At 36.5% G+C, this 18,714-nt stretch overlaps 1 protein-coding gene across 1 annotated transcript in view; it reads left to right on the top strand.

The window, feature by feature from the left end:
• LOC102781458 (dolichyl-diphosphooligosaccharide--protein glycosyltransferase subunit TUSC3) overlaps positions 1-18,714 on the top strand; it is an 83,940-nt gene that overhangs the window by 22,013 nt on the left and 43,213 nt on the right. The window contains exon 2 of the mRNA XM_087841892.1: positions 15,763-15,932. Coding sequence (XP_087698018.1) covers positions 15,763-15,932 — 170 coding nt within the window. The remainder of the gene's footprint in view (positions 1-15,762; positions 15,933-18,714) is intronic.

Raw genomic sequence — 18,714 nt, 5'->3', positions numbered from 1 at the left:
AACTGATCAGCAGAACTGATAGGCAAGCAGACTAACAATTTCAAGTAATTGAACTGGGTTCCCAATTCCCATCCCTAGTCATGTCATGCTTTTGTTTATTTTAATAGTTTTTGATTCCTATGTTGACAAAAACAACAAGTTAACAGTTATGCTGAAATGGAGTAAAACTTTCACAAAGACTCTATTGACTGAAAAAAAGAAAAAAAAACTGTACTATGACTGACAGATCATGTCTAACAAGGAGCTTGATTTGCGATGATTGCAGTCCTTATTTTAGCTGAGCAACTCGTGGTCACGTATCATCCATACTGTTATTGAACCAGCCAATTAGTCTCGCTTGATGAGCTCAGACCGTTATCTGTTTAGCACTAGTTCACCATTTCCCAACTGACACCACTTTGCAGTTGGCTATAAGACAGCTGGGCTATGAGAAATAACATTACTGCAGTTGCTCTAAGTTCTGCATTCTGAGCAAATGAACAAGGGCTTAAGCTTTAATGCATGGGTTTTATTTCCAGGCAGTAAAATAAAAAGGTTCTGGACAGCAGCTTCTCTGCATTGGCTTTATGCTGGCTCATTCTGAAATGGGCTCTTCAGCCTGTTTGCCACCCCACTCTGGTGTATGTGCTTCATTAAACTAAGGTTAAACATAAAAAAAAGTTGCCATCATTAGATAAGATGTTTGCTCACAGGTTATGTTGCTCAGTCTTGTCTCTTTGCTTACTCTTAGCTTGCTTATAAAAGCAATGCTAAATCCACTGAGTAACCCATCATATTAGAAGATTCTTTATATAACCCTGATTTATGTTGAAAACTATTAGTTGAAAATCTTTTTTAGTATTGTTTTTTTCCACAGTATGCACTCCAGTTTCTTTTGCAGTGTATTTTGTTTTAATGTAGTAATACATGAGAACAAAACAAATTGTTGTGTAACATTCAGTCTCTCTTGGATTCATTTGAGCAGAGATGTAGTGACTTTCAGTAGCCTGTTATTTGATTGAAATTTTAAATGATTGTCATCTAAGTGATATTATCCATGTTGAAATTAAAAACTGCTTGAGAAGAATGGAAGAAGAAAGTACGCAGACCAGACAAAATGTAAGTAAACTGAATTGTAGAGCATAGACAGTAGATTTGAAGAAAGTTCAAATTTCAACACCTGGAGCTAAGGGGCAAAACAATCGCATGAGTGCTGCTGTTTGACTGAGGAAGAATAAAGTAGTCGTGGTAAGCCAATCACGTGACCACTTCAAGATTACAAACAAGGTGATATATACCAGTTTTTAAATTGTGTTACTAGGCCACGTAAAACCAGAGTCATGATAAACACTATATACGAGCGTTTTTTTCCTCAATAGTTTCGTCACGTGTACTGTCTAAGAACAGCGCTAGCAAGCACTCTCTGCTTATGACAAAAAAAACAAGAAACAAAACAAAACAAAAAATAGCCCTGTCGCATTGGTGGAAAAATGCACCATGTCGACCAATCAAAAAAAAAAAAAAAAAAGATATGGCAACATGACATTTGGTTGTTTAGGGAGACGGGGAAGTTTTAGGCGGGAAGGCGAGAGAGAGACAGAGAGAGAGAAAGACAGCAGAAAAAGAGAGAGAGAGAGAGGGCGAGTTTTGAGATGTGAGAGATTTGTGACGTTTAGCGTGTTTGGAGTGTGTAGTTAATGTGTTGTCTTGTGTAGTTAGTGTGTAGTGTTATGGATAGTTTTGTGTTGTGTGTCAGAACAATGAGGCGACTGCAGTCTCCAGGTAGAAAACAGGATGAGTGATACACCTGCTGCTGTCAGACCTGCAGGTATCAGGCTGTCGTGTTCTCTTTTATAGTGGACAGAAATTATTTTTTTGGAGTGGCACAAATAATTTGTGTGGCATCTTATTGAACGCAGAACACCTGATTGTTATGTAAATAGTTTGAAATGGTTACAAAAAAGGTAAATGGATGCAAGTAACTTTGTTGTTTGCAAAACTTGTGCATAGGATTTTAAAATTGACAGTTTATATTTACATTTAAAGTTATGAAATATGATTTAACCCTTAAGAGCCCAGACCTATTTCTACTTTCATGAAAATTACGGGGGTCTTATATCAAATGAATCATATATAACCAAGTCTCTAAGTGTAAAGAGGCAGTGACACCAGTGTCACTGTGGGTCCTTAAGGGTTAATAAACATGTTTGTGGTTGTTACAGTAAAAAATACAGCCCCTTTGGTGAAGTGCTTTAGTGATTATCTTTCCTGTTATACAGCAGGTTAATGAATTACAAGGTTACTGAAATGGGTGTTAAGGGCAGATATTTGAAATTCAAGAATGCTACAAAAAACTGTCCATGATTTTTACTACTTTAGAATTTGACAGTTGTAATTACAAAAGTTAGAGGCTTAGTTCTATGATGGAGCTGCTATAATGGCAGCAGTACTTAATGGAGTACAAGCTGGCATAAAAGAATCTATCCCCCACACACATTTAATCGTGTGGTATCCTAGGGACCATCAAAAATTAAACACTAAGATTTTTTTTTCCAAAAAGGATTGTCTGTGTTTTTATTTATTCTCACAAACGAAGCAAATTACTGGATAAAATTTGCAAGAGCATCTCAAGTAAGGTGGAACCTCAATTCAAGGTTGATGTGTACCATCCAGAAGAAGCTCACAGAGCTTTTCCAAAATATACTTGATCATGGCAACGATTTTGACTGTAAAACCACACATTGTGCTTTAAGACGCTTGCGATGCCTTGTCTTGTTTTTCTTTTGACTTGGTGCAATTGCTACTTTTTCAGTAGTGCACTACAGCATAGAATAGTGTCCAAAAAAATAAATATGTAATAGTAAATGGTCGATGGTGCTGTAAATTTCTTGAATATGGTCTGTTCTCATATTAAGAAGAGATTTTGTGGCAGAATGCATTTATAAATAAAAGTGTCATTTCTGATTACATTCTTCTTTTAACATTGTTTTTTAAACGTATGGCCATGAACCAGGGTTTGTTTGCTTTTTGAATTTCACAGCATAAATATGTTTAATTACATTTTGAGTCCAGAGTACTTTATTGGCATGGCATTTTCAAGAACTGACTGACTACATATACACCCTTCAGATTTACACATTTCTCTAACATGCTCCTGTCACTCTTTAGATCTCATCTCTTTATTTTTTTGTATAGTTTTAGTGCGTCAAATGGCAAATTCTTCATCTTTACATACTCATTTTTACACAATAGCCTTTCACACCATTTGACTAAAGTCCTTGAGTCTTCTGCTTTCTTATTTTTCCTCTGATTTTCCTGTAAGATGGATTAAGAAAGATAGGGGTTGTGGATCAAGCTGTACCACCATATTGCTTCTGTGCTTAATAAAACCACAATACCACCCACAACTGAATTGTGCTTCTAAAATCACAGAGCACACTGTAAGAATTGGCCCTTTCTTTGTTCCTCTTTTAAAGGTTTTGATTACATACTCAAATTGTGTGTGAAATACTAAATGAATGCTGCACATATTGCCACAGTAACAGTGTAACACGTACATTTTTGTTTGTTTGTTTTGTCTTTTGCTCACTTCAAATTGTGAGGCACAGTTCAAGTAGAGAAATTAACTCATTGAAAAAGCCAATCTAATATGCGCTTCTTTTCTGTTCAAATTTAAAGGAACAGCTAACACATCTTTAGGGCTCCACTTAGGTATTCTTGTTAAGAATAAAATGGTTTTGAAATACAGTGCTGTGCAAAGGTTTTGAGCCACCCCTGAATTATTATTTTTTTCCTTCCAAGGAGCCAGACTTTCTTGTAAATGTTTTACAGTAGTCTTGAGGAGTAGTTCTCCAGTAGTTGTCTTTGGACGTTGGCTCAATTGTCACTTATTTTTAGTGCAGTCCTTATTCCTGAACCTTTTCAGAGGGTTATGTATAATAAAATCATATTTATAAAGGTCAGTTTTATAATAAACTCTGGTAATAACACATTTAAATATTACAAAGTTAAAGGTCATAAAATGAAATCTTATGAAATTGTTTGCAATGTGTTAGTTTTTCCCCTTGGTTTCTCTTTTTGAGGATATTTCAATGTGTCTTTGGTCTCGAACAAACTGTTATTTCTTGTCATCCCCCCCCCCCAAAAAAAATGTATTGCTGGCTAGTAATATATCACAATTTAAAAGTTTACCATGTGCAACCATAAATAATTTGGCCTACAACGCTGCCTTGTATTTGTCTGTATATGATCAACTATGTGTGTGAAGGAAAATAATGTGATTCTAGTAAGATATTCAGTTCAATTCATTCTTATTTATATATTCATTCAATGCTGTCTGGAAAGCATCTGATTACCAACTTCTTAATTTTTCAGTGTGATAATGATCCCTAACACCATTGAAAACACATATTCTAACACCTTAGTGAAATCCTGGGAGCTGGGACTTCAACATTACTGAAGCTGTGTGGAATCATGGATAATTGAACAAAAGGTGCAAAGATCCAAAGGAGAGCTTTGCAGCATTCTTCAGGAAGCCTGGAGAACTATTTCTGGTGACTATTTACTAGGGGTGCAACGATACTCATATCGATATTAAACCGTTCGATACCGTGCTTTCGGTTCGGTACGCATATGTATCGAACAATACAAAATTTTTAAGTTATTTTATCAACTTTCCTTCTGACGATGTGCCGTGTTGTGGCTTTAACGTCATTTCAACGAGATTAACGCTGACAGCACTAGTGGGAACACAACGAATAGGACTGCACATTTACGCCGACATCATCATAGTGCAAAGACAAGTGGAAGCAGACAAAAACAACAAGCATGCATGCTACAAACTTTACCTGAGTCATTTAGACAGCCGTTAGCACATGATTCTCCTTATGGGGACCTGATATGTTTAATATGCTGCTGAGAATATAGCCCAGAAGAAGCGTATAGTATAGCTTTTATTTTGGAAAGAGCCATTTCTCTATAATAAACTCTCTTTTCCAAAGATGAGTGATTGCTCAATCAGATATATTTATTTTTTTTATTACTTTGTTGTTTCAGCAACATTAAATTCAAAAACGGTACTTTTGAGTTAAAATATATATTTATAATTTTAATAAATGACAAATGAAAAAAGCATGAACATTTTTTTTTGTATCGAAAAAATATCGAACCGTGACACCAAAGTATCGAACCCAACCGAACCGTGAATTTTGTGTATCGTTGCACCCCTACTATTTACAGAAATTACAAGAAATCTTTTCTAAGAGTTCAGGCTGTATTGAAGAATAAAGGTGGTCAAACTAAATAATTCAATTCAGTTTTATACATATAGTGACGAATCAGCACAACAGTCACCTCAAGGTGCTTTAGATTGTAAACTAAAAACCCTACAAAAAGAGGGAGAAACCCAAACAATCAAATCACCCCATTTGAGCAAGCAATTAGCCACACTGGAAACGAAAAACTCCCTTTCAACATGAAGAAACCTCCAGCAGAACCAGGCTCAGGGACCTTCAAACTTGTTAGGATTGTGCAAACTCTGTTTTGCCCTATATGCTGTATTTCCACGTGTGTTTGCAATTGTTTTAATAAACTGCTGCACATATTTACAATTTTCCTAGAAAACTATAAAGAAATGAGGGTGTCTCAAGACTTTTGCAAAGAACTACAATTTTTTGCAGTGCACTAAAATTCATTTAGATTTGGTCCCTTCCAGAAAATATAACTTTAACAATATAATAAAGTTCCTCTTAATGATTAACTCTTCACTCAAAGTAACATTTGTGTCCTTCTCGATGGTATAAAGTCAGGTAAGCTAAGCAGTGTGTGTTCATTCTAATAGTCCTGTAGAGAAGTTGTATGATTGACCTACCTTTTCCTCATCATGGAATTCCACTAACTTTTAATAATTTCAGTTAATATTGACTTTGCTCAGGTTTAAAACTGACATTAACTCACATTAGACTTGAGATGCTTTCCCAGTAACATAAGGTTTTAGTTTTTTTCTGACTGCCTGACCTTCTTCATAACTTTTTCTTTCTCAGTTTCTTTTTCTTTATTACATTCTCTTTCTCTCCCTCTGTCATCGTTACTTGTTACTTGGCCAAGTTATTTATTTATTTTTTTCATTTTTCCCTCATACCTTGTTTTCATCCTGTTTTTTTTTTTTTCATTTATTTTCTGATCCTCCTTCCATCCACCTGGATTTATTGCTGGAAGTAGTATAGTGACCATATGCTCCTTGATTCTTGCACTGACTCGCTATTGTCAGGCTCACCCCTTGCCCTGTGTCTCCATCCCGAGTTTTTATTTTTTTATTAGGATGTCTTTATAACAAAATCAAACTGCACCATTGCTCCATGAAAACCAATTGATGCTCTATATTTGAAAAGGTGGGGGAAATGAAAAATAAGGGTAGAGGACAGGATGAATATAGATCAAATACAGTCACGTAATGTTTTATGTATTTGACATATTTTTTAAAAAAAACACACACACAAAAAACAAACAAACAATTGTAGTCCTTAGGTAAATTAGTTAAAAACAGCGCGCATGACGTAGCGTAGGGCTGTTCGATATAACGATATATATTGGATGACGATATAAAAACGTCTATAGTTTCATTTTACGCTATCGTTTGTTTCGTGGTGTCGCAAAATAAACTGTTTACGGCAATATTTTTTCATAATTTTGACTGTCACTGCAGTGGCTATATTCATTTCTTAAAATTCTCTCTTTCTCTTATATCTAATATAACCACACTATGGACGGACAAGCACCTGTTATGCGTTGTGGTTAGCAACAACGACGGTAACAGCATCGCGTTTCCGCTTGTTTATGTTCCACATAAACCTTTCACAATAAAGCTCAAGATCCTGTTGAGACTTTTCAAAATAAACTGAATCACGCGAAAGAGCAGATTATTTACGGATGAGAAGTAAAAAAGAGCCGCTAGGTGCTAAAAAATAAACTGAGCTGCACGAGATTCACAGAATTTACAGAAAATGTTACATTTTTGTGATTTATATCGTTATCGGGACGATTCTTATATTGACATATGAGATTTTGGTCATATTTGGTCACGCACAGCCCTAACGTAGCGCGCACATGTTATTATTTAATGAAAATTAAACCAAAATGAAGACGCAGTGTGCTTAAAAACAAATTACGCACCATCTTTCAAAACCTTGAAGAACCACTCTACACAGAAATAACATAGAAGTAATTATTTTGCATGTGGTAATCAGTCTGTCACATCATTGTAGAGGATTTTGACAGTCTTCTTTACACTGTTGCTTTATTTATTTGAGATTTGTGCTTATTTGTTTAGTCACAGATGTCTTAAGATCCTATACAGCAATTCAATCAGTTTTTTTTCCCCCAGCCATCAGATTTGCTATTGGGCTTGAGACCATTATCCTGTTATGTGATCCATTTTTAGCCAAGCTTAAACAGTTGTACAAATGGCCTCATATTTCACTGTGGAATACTTTGGTATACATGCAAGATGCCCAGTGTTGCAAAAAAAGCCAACCCCTTCACCACTCTGTTCCCCTGTTGGTATGAGGTGTTTGCGTTGATTTGTTGTGTTTGGTTTGTACCAAACATGGCACAGTGCATAGCCAAACATTTAAACTCTTTTTTTTTTTTTTTTTTTTTTTTTTTTTTGTATAAAAGATATTATTCCAGAAGATTAATTCTTTCTTCAGATGTGACTTGTAAAGCTGCTCTGTCCTGATATGTGCTTTTTTAGAGAGAAGCGTTTTTTTTTTTCTCCTTGACCATTCCATGGTCAAACCTTGGGGTTAATTATTTTAACTATTTTGAATATTTTTCAAATTCATTTGGAAAATAATCTTTTTCACAACACAATGATTCTCTTCAAATTGTTTGGACACAGCCCTAGAAGTCTTTCCAGATCAATAAGCAGCAACAACTGCTTCTCAAACATCGATATTGATGTATTTCCTCTTTAGCATTGTTTGAGACACAGCTGAATATAGGTATAGCTTTTTATAGGTGATGGTCACATTTGCTGATGATTAGTTAATCAAGTGCATTTGATAATCAGCACCTGGCTGCTACTTACCCTCTTAATTCTTATGGAAGTAGTAAGGGTGTACTCTGTTTTTGACACACTGCTTCTTCATTTTTGTTAAATAAAAAATGACACGGTGTGAGATATTGTGTTTTGTAGTTAATCTGGAGTTGTATTTATACATGTACAAACTAAACAGATAATCTCTGGCTTCTGTTTCTTTTCTTTGCCTGATAAATTTAACTAGGAAAAAATACCATGAAATGGTAAATAAACACCTTGAAATGTCTTTTAACGAAAATCAGCAAACAAAAAAAAGAGAAAAACCCTACCAACCATAGATTGTTGGTAGGCCTATACTTATATATGTTAGATTGCAAGAAACAAGATGTGTTTGCATGGTTAGATTACTTACACTGATACACTTCTACTCTATAAAAGGCTTACTTGTTTTTGAATCTGCCAATTTGCTTTGGTCTGGTAAGATCACTTTGGTTATTATTAAATCAGTCTGGCTCCCCCTGTGTTCATAAATTTGCGCTATTAGATAATTAGATCCTCTCAGAACTTTTCACTTCCAAACAGACTCATTTCTGATTGTGGCTTTTGCTAATTTGCCGTGCTTGGTAAATATGGCCCAAAGAGTGACTCGTTTGAAAAATAAGTGATGTCAAATTGAATTCAAATAGGAAATAAACCGTTTTACATAAACAGTTTTACCCAGAGCTCTAAACACTGGTCTTAATGAAGCCGTTTCATAATATAATCATTTACCCTTTGAGCATTCAGTCTAGTCATTCGCATAATGCATGTTGTTTTATTAGTTTCATATTCTTCACATTTGGCCTATATCTCTTCTTAATGGGCATTTAAACTGTCAAAAAAAAGTTAAAAAGTTCAGTTGAAACTTTGCAGACAGTCTAAACTAACAAACACAAAAGACTTAGGCACCCTATGGGGGGGAAAAGACAGAAGATTTAAAATGTCAAACCATTTGCCTTAGAGGTTTGGAAAAAAACTGTAATCTGTAAGGAAAAAAATAGGCAAACGTTTAGATATTCTATAAGCATCGCTGACAGAGACAACCTTTGGCACTAATAGGAGAAAAGATATAAAGTAAAATTAAATCACCGGAGGGTGACAGATTGACAAAGGGTACAGAAAAATGCATTTATTTCAAATAATTGTTATTAGGCAGATAAGCTGACAAATCCCTACCCAAACATGTCTAGTGACAAGTCATGATATTTTTGGGAAGCACAGATTATGGGCTGACAAGTGTGGAGTCGGCAAAATGAAAGCTTGTTTTATTCAGTGGAGGTGAGAGAGAGGAACAATAACTGACTTGCACAGATATGCTGCCAATATGTCTGATGTTATATGTGATAGCATCTTAACACCTTATCTGTTCTCTACCTTTTAAAAATCCTGAAAACATGTTCACAGAATTTCCCTGATTACCTGTGTGTGTGTGTGTGTGTGTGTGTGTGTGTGTGTGTGTGTGTGTGTGTGTGTGTGTGTGTGTGTGTGTGAGAGAGAGAGAGAGGGTGAGATCTGCTTGAAAATGGACAAATTGATGCAAAACAAATGTTTGCATTATTTTTAGTCTGGGGAAAAGTGTTTCTTATTATGGCTTTGTGCTCACTTGTCCATATTAATAATTGTTCTCTGTTATGTTGTCTTGTTCTCTCTTTTAAATGTTATTTTATATGTTCTTTCCTTTTTTATCCCCTTAATTAGTACCCATTGCCATATGCAGGATTCTTTTTTATTTTCTATCCCACCACTAAATTAATTTATACACCCTGATTTCTTTAACCTCTTGCTAACATCCTTCCTATATTTTTTCATTATATCTTATTCAATATAAATAAATCAAAAGAAAAGAACCACTGAGTATTATTTTTTTCCTTCCTTCCTCAATTCCTGTGTCCTCCTGAGCTTTTATAGTGCATCAGTATATGAGTATCCTTTATGTATCTTTACTTTAACACAACACAGAAAGGTCATCATAAGGACACTATGATTACAAGAAACTGACCAAGAATAAGTCTTTGTTGGGATTTACAAAAGCAACATGATTCTGATGATGAGAGAGGAAGAGCGAGTCTTTGTTCCTTTATTATATGAAGTCAATTTCTAGTAATCCCCCTTTCAATGGGAGAACTGAAGCAAACTGTTTGGAGGCTGATGACCAAAGCAGAAACCCATTCACTCACAATAGCCCTTGGTTAAGACTGCCTGGAGCAAGGGATTGAGAGAAACAAACACTGTTAGCTTTTTATGTTGAATATTCACAGATCAAACCCCTGGCTGTTTGCAAACGAGGTATATAAAGATAGAGGTTTTAAGAGTAATGCCGATGTGAAACACACATATACAAACATATGTAGGAAAATTTAAAACCATTTCTTTCAACACCACCCCTTCCCGTGCATGTGCCCTTGTTATGGCACCATCATTGAAGAGTGTTACAAATTGTACTCTCTACATTTCTTCAAAGGAACTTCTCAGTTGGCCTTTGAAGACAGAAACATAAAGACAGGACAATTTGTTTCTCTGTGCAGGCTTTTTCGAAATGATAAAAAAAAAAAAATTGCATGTGCATTTTATCTTTATCTATCTTTATCTGAAAATAAAAATGAGAATTTCAAGTGGCACAATAGAGATTTAAACTAATCTTTGGCTTTTCTAAAGTAGAAACTACATTTTCTTTTCAACTGAGAGGTGAAGGACTTTTATTAAGAAAACAATACAAAAATAAAACTCGTAGCAGCCATGACTGAACTAGTCAAATCAGTCTTTAAAATGTTCCTCGAAAATCTTTCTCACATCATTCTTCTTCACAGAAAACCTTTGCTGCATTTTTTATTTTGGGTGGGAACTTTAACCTCTGTCAAACAAAGTGATGCAAAAGTGTTATCAGCTGCAAAGTTGACCATACATATCAGCTTTTGATTCAACACCACATAGCTGACAGTCTAATTTATAACTAGCTTTCTTAATTCACAAACTGGTCCTTTGTTTCACTTACTGATATATTTTCTAACAGTTTTATGGCTGGCAGAGTAAGTGTATGGTTGTGCAACTAGATGACTAAGAAACTAACTGGCCTCTTTCATGCCCCATTTAACCTCTTTCTACATGGTCATTGCTGGATGAATCAGTCGCCTTATATGTCATGCATCATACTCCTGGCTGTCTAATCACATCTCTTCAAATTATCTTCCTGTGCTGTTGGGATGCACTGCTAGTAAGATCTTTGTGGGTTTGTTGTAAAGTAACTTTGGTTGTATTTATTTTACAAGTCAAGACACTCAGTTATTAGCACTGTAGTGGCTTTGTGGTGAAAGCAATGTGAAATGACAGTGAGGTGTTTGACAAGAGGATAAAACAATTCAGGAAACAAGAAAAGCAGGGGCAAAGAATGAACTGGAGATTAAGTAAGAAATAGATATGATGAGACAAGAGAGTGAGAGCAAAATGAAAAATTGTTGAAAATAGAAAAGATTTAGTTCTAGGTTCACTTCTAGTGTTACAATTTGCTCCATACCCTATAAACTATAGTTTTTTGTGTGTGTCTGTGTTACAGAGAGGTTAAGGGATTCATATTTAGTAATACAAAAGGAGATGGATAAAACAGGATATCTGTAGACCATTTGTGCGTTTTACTCACTGGATAACACGCACACATGCACGCTTGGTTAAGATTCATTTCCATGCCCTGTGTGAGGAAAAAATAAATTTTTTGTTATCGCCTTGATAGACCAAATACATCACGCCAAAGTGTGTGTTGTGACCCTCATATAACAACTAGTGCTTTGGTGACACATGTGATTCTTATATTTAACATTTTGTATTGCCCAAAGTTAAGTTTCAAAAAGCAAAGAAAGCACTACAATGTGTTACTTTTCACATACGTTTCTTTTTTGCATCACTCAACTTGTTTATGACTCTCTTATGTTCACCTGTTTATGCTTCATTTTCTATTGTTACCAAGGGTCCTTTGAAGTTTCCCAACATTGTTTTTTTATTTTGTTTTTCACAAAGTGCTGTATCCTCGACATAGGATAGATGTTTTTTACTTTTTTACTTTGCAGTGTGTATGGTTTCATTTCATTTTGTGTTCCTTCATATGTACCAGTTATAGTCATCTGAAGGCATCTTTATAAAAAAAAAAAAAAAAAAAGGAAAAGCAAAGCCAAAATTAAAGTCTTTTTGTTCTATGTTCAATTATTCAGTGCTAGAAGAAGAAAATGCTACATTTCAAAATGATGAATGTTAGACGGTTCAAGAACAGTATTCAGTTTACTGTATGCCTGCGATATGCATTTTAGGTAGAATTCATTGGAATGTTGTGGGCTTCTATTTTTATATAACCCCCTGTGCCCAGCCTATAGCGTTGTTTGTGGATATTTTGATTTGGATCCAGGTGACTGACTTGAGTTTTACCCCTGATACTGCTGGATAAACAGAAACTCACTCAGGAACGAGGTCACACAAAGCTCATGTTTTCACTCGCGAGAGGGAAGCAGTTGTTTCCAACCCACTTCAACTTTCGTCCCCGTGCAGGCTGCTTTTATTCCTTACACACATGAATATGCATAGTCTCATTAATATGTGACATCTTACACAGGCATATATGTGAACAAAGAACACTGTCTCTGTGTGTGTCTGTGTGTGTGTGTGTGTATGTTTGTGTCAAGATGTGGCCCTGTGAACGCCTCCTTAAAAAGCCGGTGACAGGAGTCCAGTGGTCCACCTAAACAAAGGGCTCTTACACTTAAGCAGGTACAGAGTAGGTGTTCTCCCATAGTATAAATCAGAAAGAGAAGGTACGACCTCTCTCATGACCTTAGGATGTGTGTGTATGTCAGAGTGCTCTGGAACGCACAGAGTCTTCGCAGACTACTAAGGATCAGACATCCTATCAATATGCAATTGATTATATACCTCTAAATATTATTGATTATATGTTCCTAAGTACAAATGACAATCATGAAATATCACTCCAACACTTGGCTATTAGGAACATTTCATTTCTTTGCCCCATTATCATACCACAGCATAGTGGTATGCTGTTGTCATCATCTGTCTTTGAAGAGTCATCCTATCTGACCTTACGCGTCATACACAATGACTAAATTTGACATTTAATGACAGTCTTTTGCACTGTCAAAAAAAATGTTCACTTTCAAACACAGTCACAAAGAAAATAACCAGGAACGTTGGAGTGCAGTTATTCGCATATATAGCTTAATAAGTCTCTTATTTGCCCACGCAATTATTTTACTTGATTGAATTTTAACTGTGAGACTGGACAAGTTGAGAAATGCTTTCAAGCTAAATTAAACTACTTTAAATTGCTAGTTTAGTAGAGCTGTAAAACATTAATACTGGTAGCAGTGCAGCTGTAAAATAATTTTAGTAAGGCTAATCATACATGCCATAGGACCCATAATTTCACTCTCAAAATGGTGTGATAATGTAATTATGCAGTTTTATGCCAATTAGTTGTCAGAAAATAATGTAGTACAGTGCAAAATCTAAATTTAAATATAAATGTATGTTTTGTGGCTTGCTTTTATATTGTCTCAATAACTTTTGTGTTTCCTTGCTGATTCAGCCCCTCATTTTAGACCTCCATACAGCAGCTCATACCTGAAAATTGGCACAAGTAAAAGTGTTTTTTTTGTAGTTGTTTTGGTTTTTTTAAACTAGCTACTCTGTAATGGTCCTGAAAAATAGTGTGCAATCTTATCTATACTCACATAGTACTTCTGAATCTTTTCAGCAGTAGTGTGTGTGTGTGTGTGTGTGTGTGTGTGCGCTAGTGCATGCGTGCAACAAAAGTTAGACAGTGCATCATTACTGCAGTATGATTGGCATCCAGGACTGACAGTTCTCCTTTTGGGGGTGAATGCACACGGGCAGCAACAAGGTACATAAATCAAAGGCAGAAAAGCAGAGGTGTATAGAAACCACTTTGTACCTCATGTGGACATTCACACTATTGTGTATAGATTTGTGTTTTTGTGTAGTACTTATTGTTGCCTTTTCGTGTTCCCTTGGGAATCTCCTTCCTCATTATACATGGCCCTCCTGGGCCATGTATATATAGGAGTGTGTGTGTGTGTTGTCTAAAACACACAAGCAATACTGCAGAAACACATGTCAGCAGCTGTGTGTATTGCCTATTTCTGCCTCACTGTCTTCCTCTTCCTCCTTTTAGTTTTTGTTTGTCTCTGTCAATCTTGTCCCCAGGCAGTTTACTGGAGAGATTTAGACAACAGCTCTGCTTTCTTCAGCCAAGTCTATGACCTGGTGTGTGTGTGTGTGTGTGTGTGTGTGTGTGTGTGTGTGTGTGTGTGTGTGTGTGTGTGTGTGTGTGTGTGTGTGTGTGTGTGTGTGTGTGTGTGTGTGTGTGTGTGTGTGTGTGTGTGTGTGTGTGTGTGTGTGTGTGTGTGTGTACATGTAAGAGTGAGCAAAAGAGATTTTGTGCCCAATTAGTAGCTGGAGTGAAGTGCAATGCTAAATTATTTAGTTACTGTCTACTTGATCCAATGCTACCAAATTTGGGGAGAGAGTAATGGAGACAGTAAGATGAAAAGTTAATCTACATATGTAATATGTGATGACAGAATGCTTGCCGCTGATCTCTGCCATGCTTCAACCCTGAATTAAATGTCCCTCTGCCAATACCAGAGATGCGTGCATATGATGGCTTCTAAAAACTGACAGTGAGAATTAGAAAGCATGATCATGAACTAGGCTTGGGCAATTGGACGAATATATCGACTATCGACGATAGGCTGAGCCCATCATCAATTGTTTTTACAGGGATGATTTATTTATTTATTTGCCCCTGAGTAAGTTTGCTAATAACGATGGAGCTAATAGAAGCATCAACAGAAAAAAATTAATAAATAATAGCGCTGTTTTAACAGCACCCTCTTTCATCTGCGAGCAAATGCACCCTACTCAGAGTGCACCCAAATGCTTGTTGATGGAGCTGCAGAAGGTGGTGATAGCCGCATACTCAGCCGGATGGTGGACACGTACATGCTCATGTAAGTTAGTCGTGTTTGAGTACTTTGCTCGCACTATACGTCTGCACAAGCGGCACACCTCTTTGCCTCTTTCCTCTCTACCTCTTTCATCTGGTTTAAAGCCAAAGAAATCTCACATTGGCAACTTGATATTTTTTTAGTGCTGTCATCGTCAATGCGCCGTCATCACGACTAACGCGATTACCAATGAACCCATCTGGAGCACAGACTGAGTCGAAATCCCTGAAATGTCCCTGTCAACGCATTTCGGGCAGTTTGTCCAAAGTTTGTTCATTCTGCACTACAGATGGGTTGAGCACGTAAAAAATTTAAATTGTGTTAATTGTGATGACCACGTTAACGCTGCATTACCGCTGACAGCCCTAATTGTGGGGGGGAAATTAGTTTGTACCCTATTAATATTTATAGGCCAGTAGTCAAACCTATTTTTTATTTAAGTCTTCTACCACCACTGAGTCACCCTTGGACTTTCAGTCAGAGTATACATGCTTCACATGAGGAGAAAAGGCTGGAAGAAACATTGCCGTTTTTTAAGATAAAATGTAAGGAAGCAGGATCATACATACTAGTCTTATTTCCCTGAATTGTTACTTAACTATGATTGCATTGTTCTTCTTTTTCCTATAAAATCCTAATGGGATGTATTATTTCCACCTCTTTCTTTTTCTGGGTGTTCAGAACCTGCTGTCAGAGAAAGTTGACCAGATGATGGAGTGGTCTTCTCGGCGTTCGGTTATCCGGATGAATGGGGACAAGTTCCGTCGTTTTGTCAAGGCCCCACCCAGAAACTACTCTGTCATCGTCATGTTCACTGCCCTACAGCCTCAAAGGCAATGTTCTGTCTGCAGGTATATACACGTACACGCGCAGTACACCTACTGTAGGACACAATGTGCCATAGCTCTTACTGTAACAGCTATTCCTTTGTCCTTCCCGCTATTGCCCAAGATGTCATGGCCTCCTGTGAGTTTTCTCGCTACAGTGAAAAAGTCCTTTCAACTCATGTTCTTTTCTTCTGTACTACCAAAAGGAAATGAATACTGTCCACAGAACAAGTCCCATAGCCACTTATATACTAGAAGCATTAAATGCACAGGGAGATTTAAAAAAATAACAACAACAACAACAACAACAGACATAACACCAACTGCAATCTTAAATTGTAATTACTACTTAAAAAATCCAACCTGTATCACATTTGCAGCAGAATCAGGTACAACACAGCAAGGTCAAGTACCTGTATAACAAATTGGATTACTCTCTCTAAGATTACTGTCTCTCTAATCTAATCTGAGGTTCTTCAACAGTTTTTTTTTTTTCTTGTCTTGTCCATGATGGTGGAGAGGTTGGAATGGAAGAAATTGATTCTGTGGAAAGCTATGTTTTATACGCATAATGAGTAGGGATGGGTATCGTTTAGGTTTTATCCGATACCAGTACCAAACCGGTACTTTTGAAACGGTGCTGGTGCTTAAATGGTGGACTAACCGGTGCTTAAAGAATGGAGAACACACACTTTGTCCAAAAACCTCTTATGTTTAGCTGTTTGTTTGTTTGTTTTTTTGTAAAAAGATAACAATGTTAGCCTTTTCTGTATACCATATGTGTACCATATATGGTATCACTCTTGGCTGGAAGCAGTGCTTAATCAATGGAAAAAACACCAATTTTGTCCAAAAACCTCTCATGTTTAGCTGCTGCCCACTTTTCTTTGGTCATTTTAGGCTTTTTGGCCAGGGTGACGGGAGTATCTGTCATCAAACAAGAAGACAGCCGCATGTAACTACGAAGGTGTTTGCTAGTTCACCTTACATGCATTAATTTAATAACGTGGTTAGCTTACACACGAACAACATTAAGCTACTCACGCAGAGAAGAACGGCTGCTGCTGCCATCATCATCCGTCATCATTTCTGCTACACTGGCAGGGCTAGGGGCCAGGACTCTCCTCTTCGGGTTCTTGGGGGATGTTGCTCCGGGTCAGATAACAGGCATCACACCCGCAGTAAATGTGCACGGTGTGAGGTCTCGCAGCAAGCTATCAAATACGGCGCATTTCTCGGCTTTTAACAAAATTCTATACGTCGCCAGGTGTTTCATCAGATTCGAGGTGTTACCTCATTTGCACAGTGTCACCTTAAAGTACTTGTTGCAGGCTGCTGAGTTTGCATCTTTTGCTGTGAAGTACAGCCAGGCTTTTGACCGCTTCGCCTTGGGCATTTTTAATCTGTAGCTCTGCTCTAAAAGAACGTACGTACCTGGGCCCGCCTACTACGCTTGCAATGGTAAAATGATTGGCTAGAATCCAAAGTGTATAACATCTCAGGGAAAAAAAAAAGCACCAAAATAAAGCACCGAAATGTGCGCTGCTTTTCGGTCTGGTTACTACTGTTGATGTCAGAACCGTACACATCCCTAATAATGAGTTGAGATCAGGAGTGTCTGTAATTGATTGATTAAGAATTCTAGTTGGGTTGGATCAAATACTTATTTCACTCAATAAAAAAATATATATATTTATAACTTTTATGTCATATATTTTGCTTTTTTGTTTTCTTTGGGGGGCAGGTAGATATTATCTCTCTCCATCCGACTAAAACTACCATGAAAATTAGACACTGTTCATTTCTTTGCAAGTGAGAAAGATTTAAATTTAGCAGTGGCTGAAATAATTATTTCTCTCATTCTATTTTTAATGAAAATTTGTTCTTATGTGAATCTACAACTTTAACGCCCTGACAAGTGTTAAATTATATTTCAGCACCATGGACAGTTCTTATCGTGGCACTGGAGTTCATAATTGAGACTGCTCTAGAGCTGTCCATGGTTGTGAAAGCTTCTTGTCTGAGAACCCAAAATGTGGTTTTAGTGTTACGTGTGATACTGCAGTCTGCTGCATATTACTTATTTCTTGCTTGTGTGATGGTTTGTTGTGATGATGGTTTTTGATGGTATTTTTGTTTTTTCAGTCATACTAATTTATATTAAAAACAGTGGCTATTACAAATTATAGGAATTTCCAGTTTGAGAACTCAAATAGTGAATGCTTACACAAATAACAAGCTTAATCTGAAAATGTAGTAAAAGTTCCATACAAATTTAGTCTGTAACTGCTTCATTTTGTATGCTAAACCTAGCCAGCTCGCATGGTTGTGTCCAAAGGGGCATCCAGCCAGCTGATGAAATCATCACTGACCTTCTCTATCTTGACCTGGCTGGTTTCTTTAATCAGCCACTCTTCTACATCATCAGTCACTTGATTAGATAAGTTATTCATCAGCCATGTCAGTACCACACAGCAGGCAGGTAACTCAATAAATCGTTGCCAAACCAGATTCTGCAATTTACAGTTTAATACACACCACAAATACAAAGTCCTTTATTCAAAATATATAAATTCTAAATCCAAAAATTATGTTTGTTTGTATGTGTTTTTAATCTAACAACAAACTAGCAAACTTATATAATACTTACTATATAAAACTATATAAACTACTATATAAAACGTATACTGTATAATTAACAGATGTATACATTAATGTCACTTCTTTTGTCTTTTGTCTTCACCTTCTCTGTCTTTCCTTGCTCCAAGCATTCTCTTATTAACATTAGTGTGACATCATTAGAAAA

This window comes from Neolamprologus brichardi, chromosome 6 (assembly GCF_056152115.1).
Source record: "Neolamprologus brichardi isolate AB-2024 chromosome 6, ASM5615211v1, whole genome shotgun sequence".
NCBI classification, from domain to species: domain Eukaryota; kingdom Metazoa; phylum Chordata; class Actinopteri; order Cichliformes; family Cichlidae; genus Neolamprologus; species Neolamprologus brichardi.
Note: the sequence above shows the minus strand (reverse complement) of the source record. Positions and strands in the feature narration are given on the sequence as shown.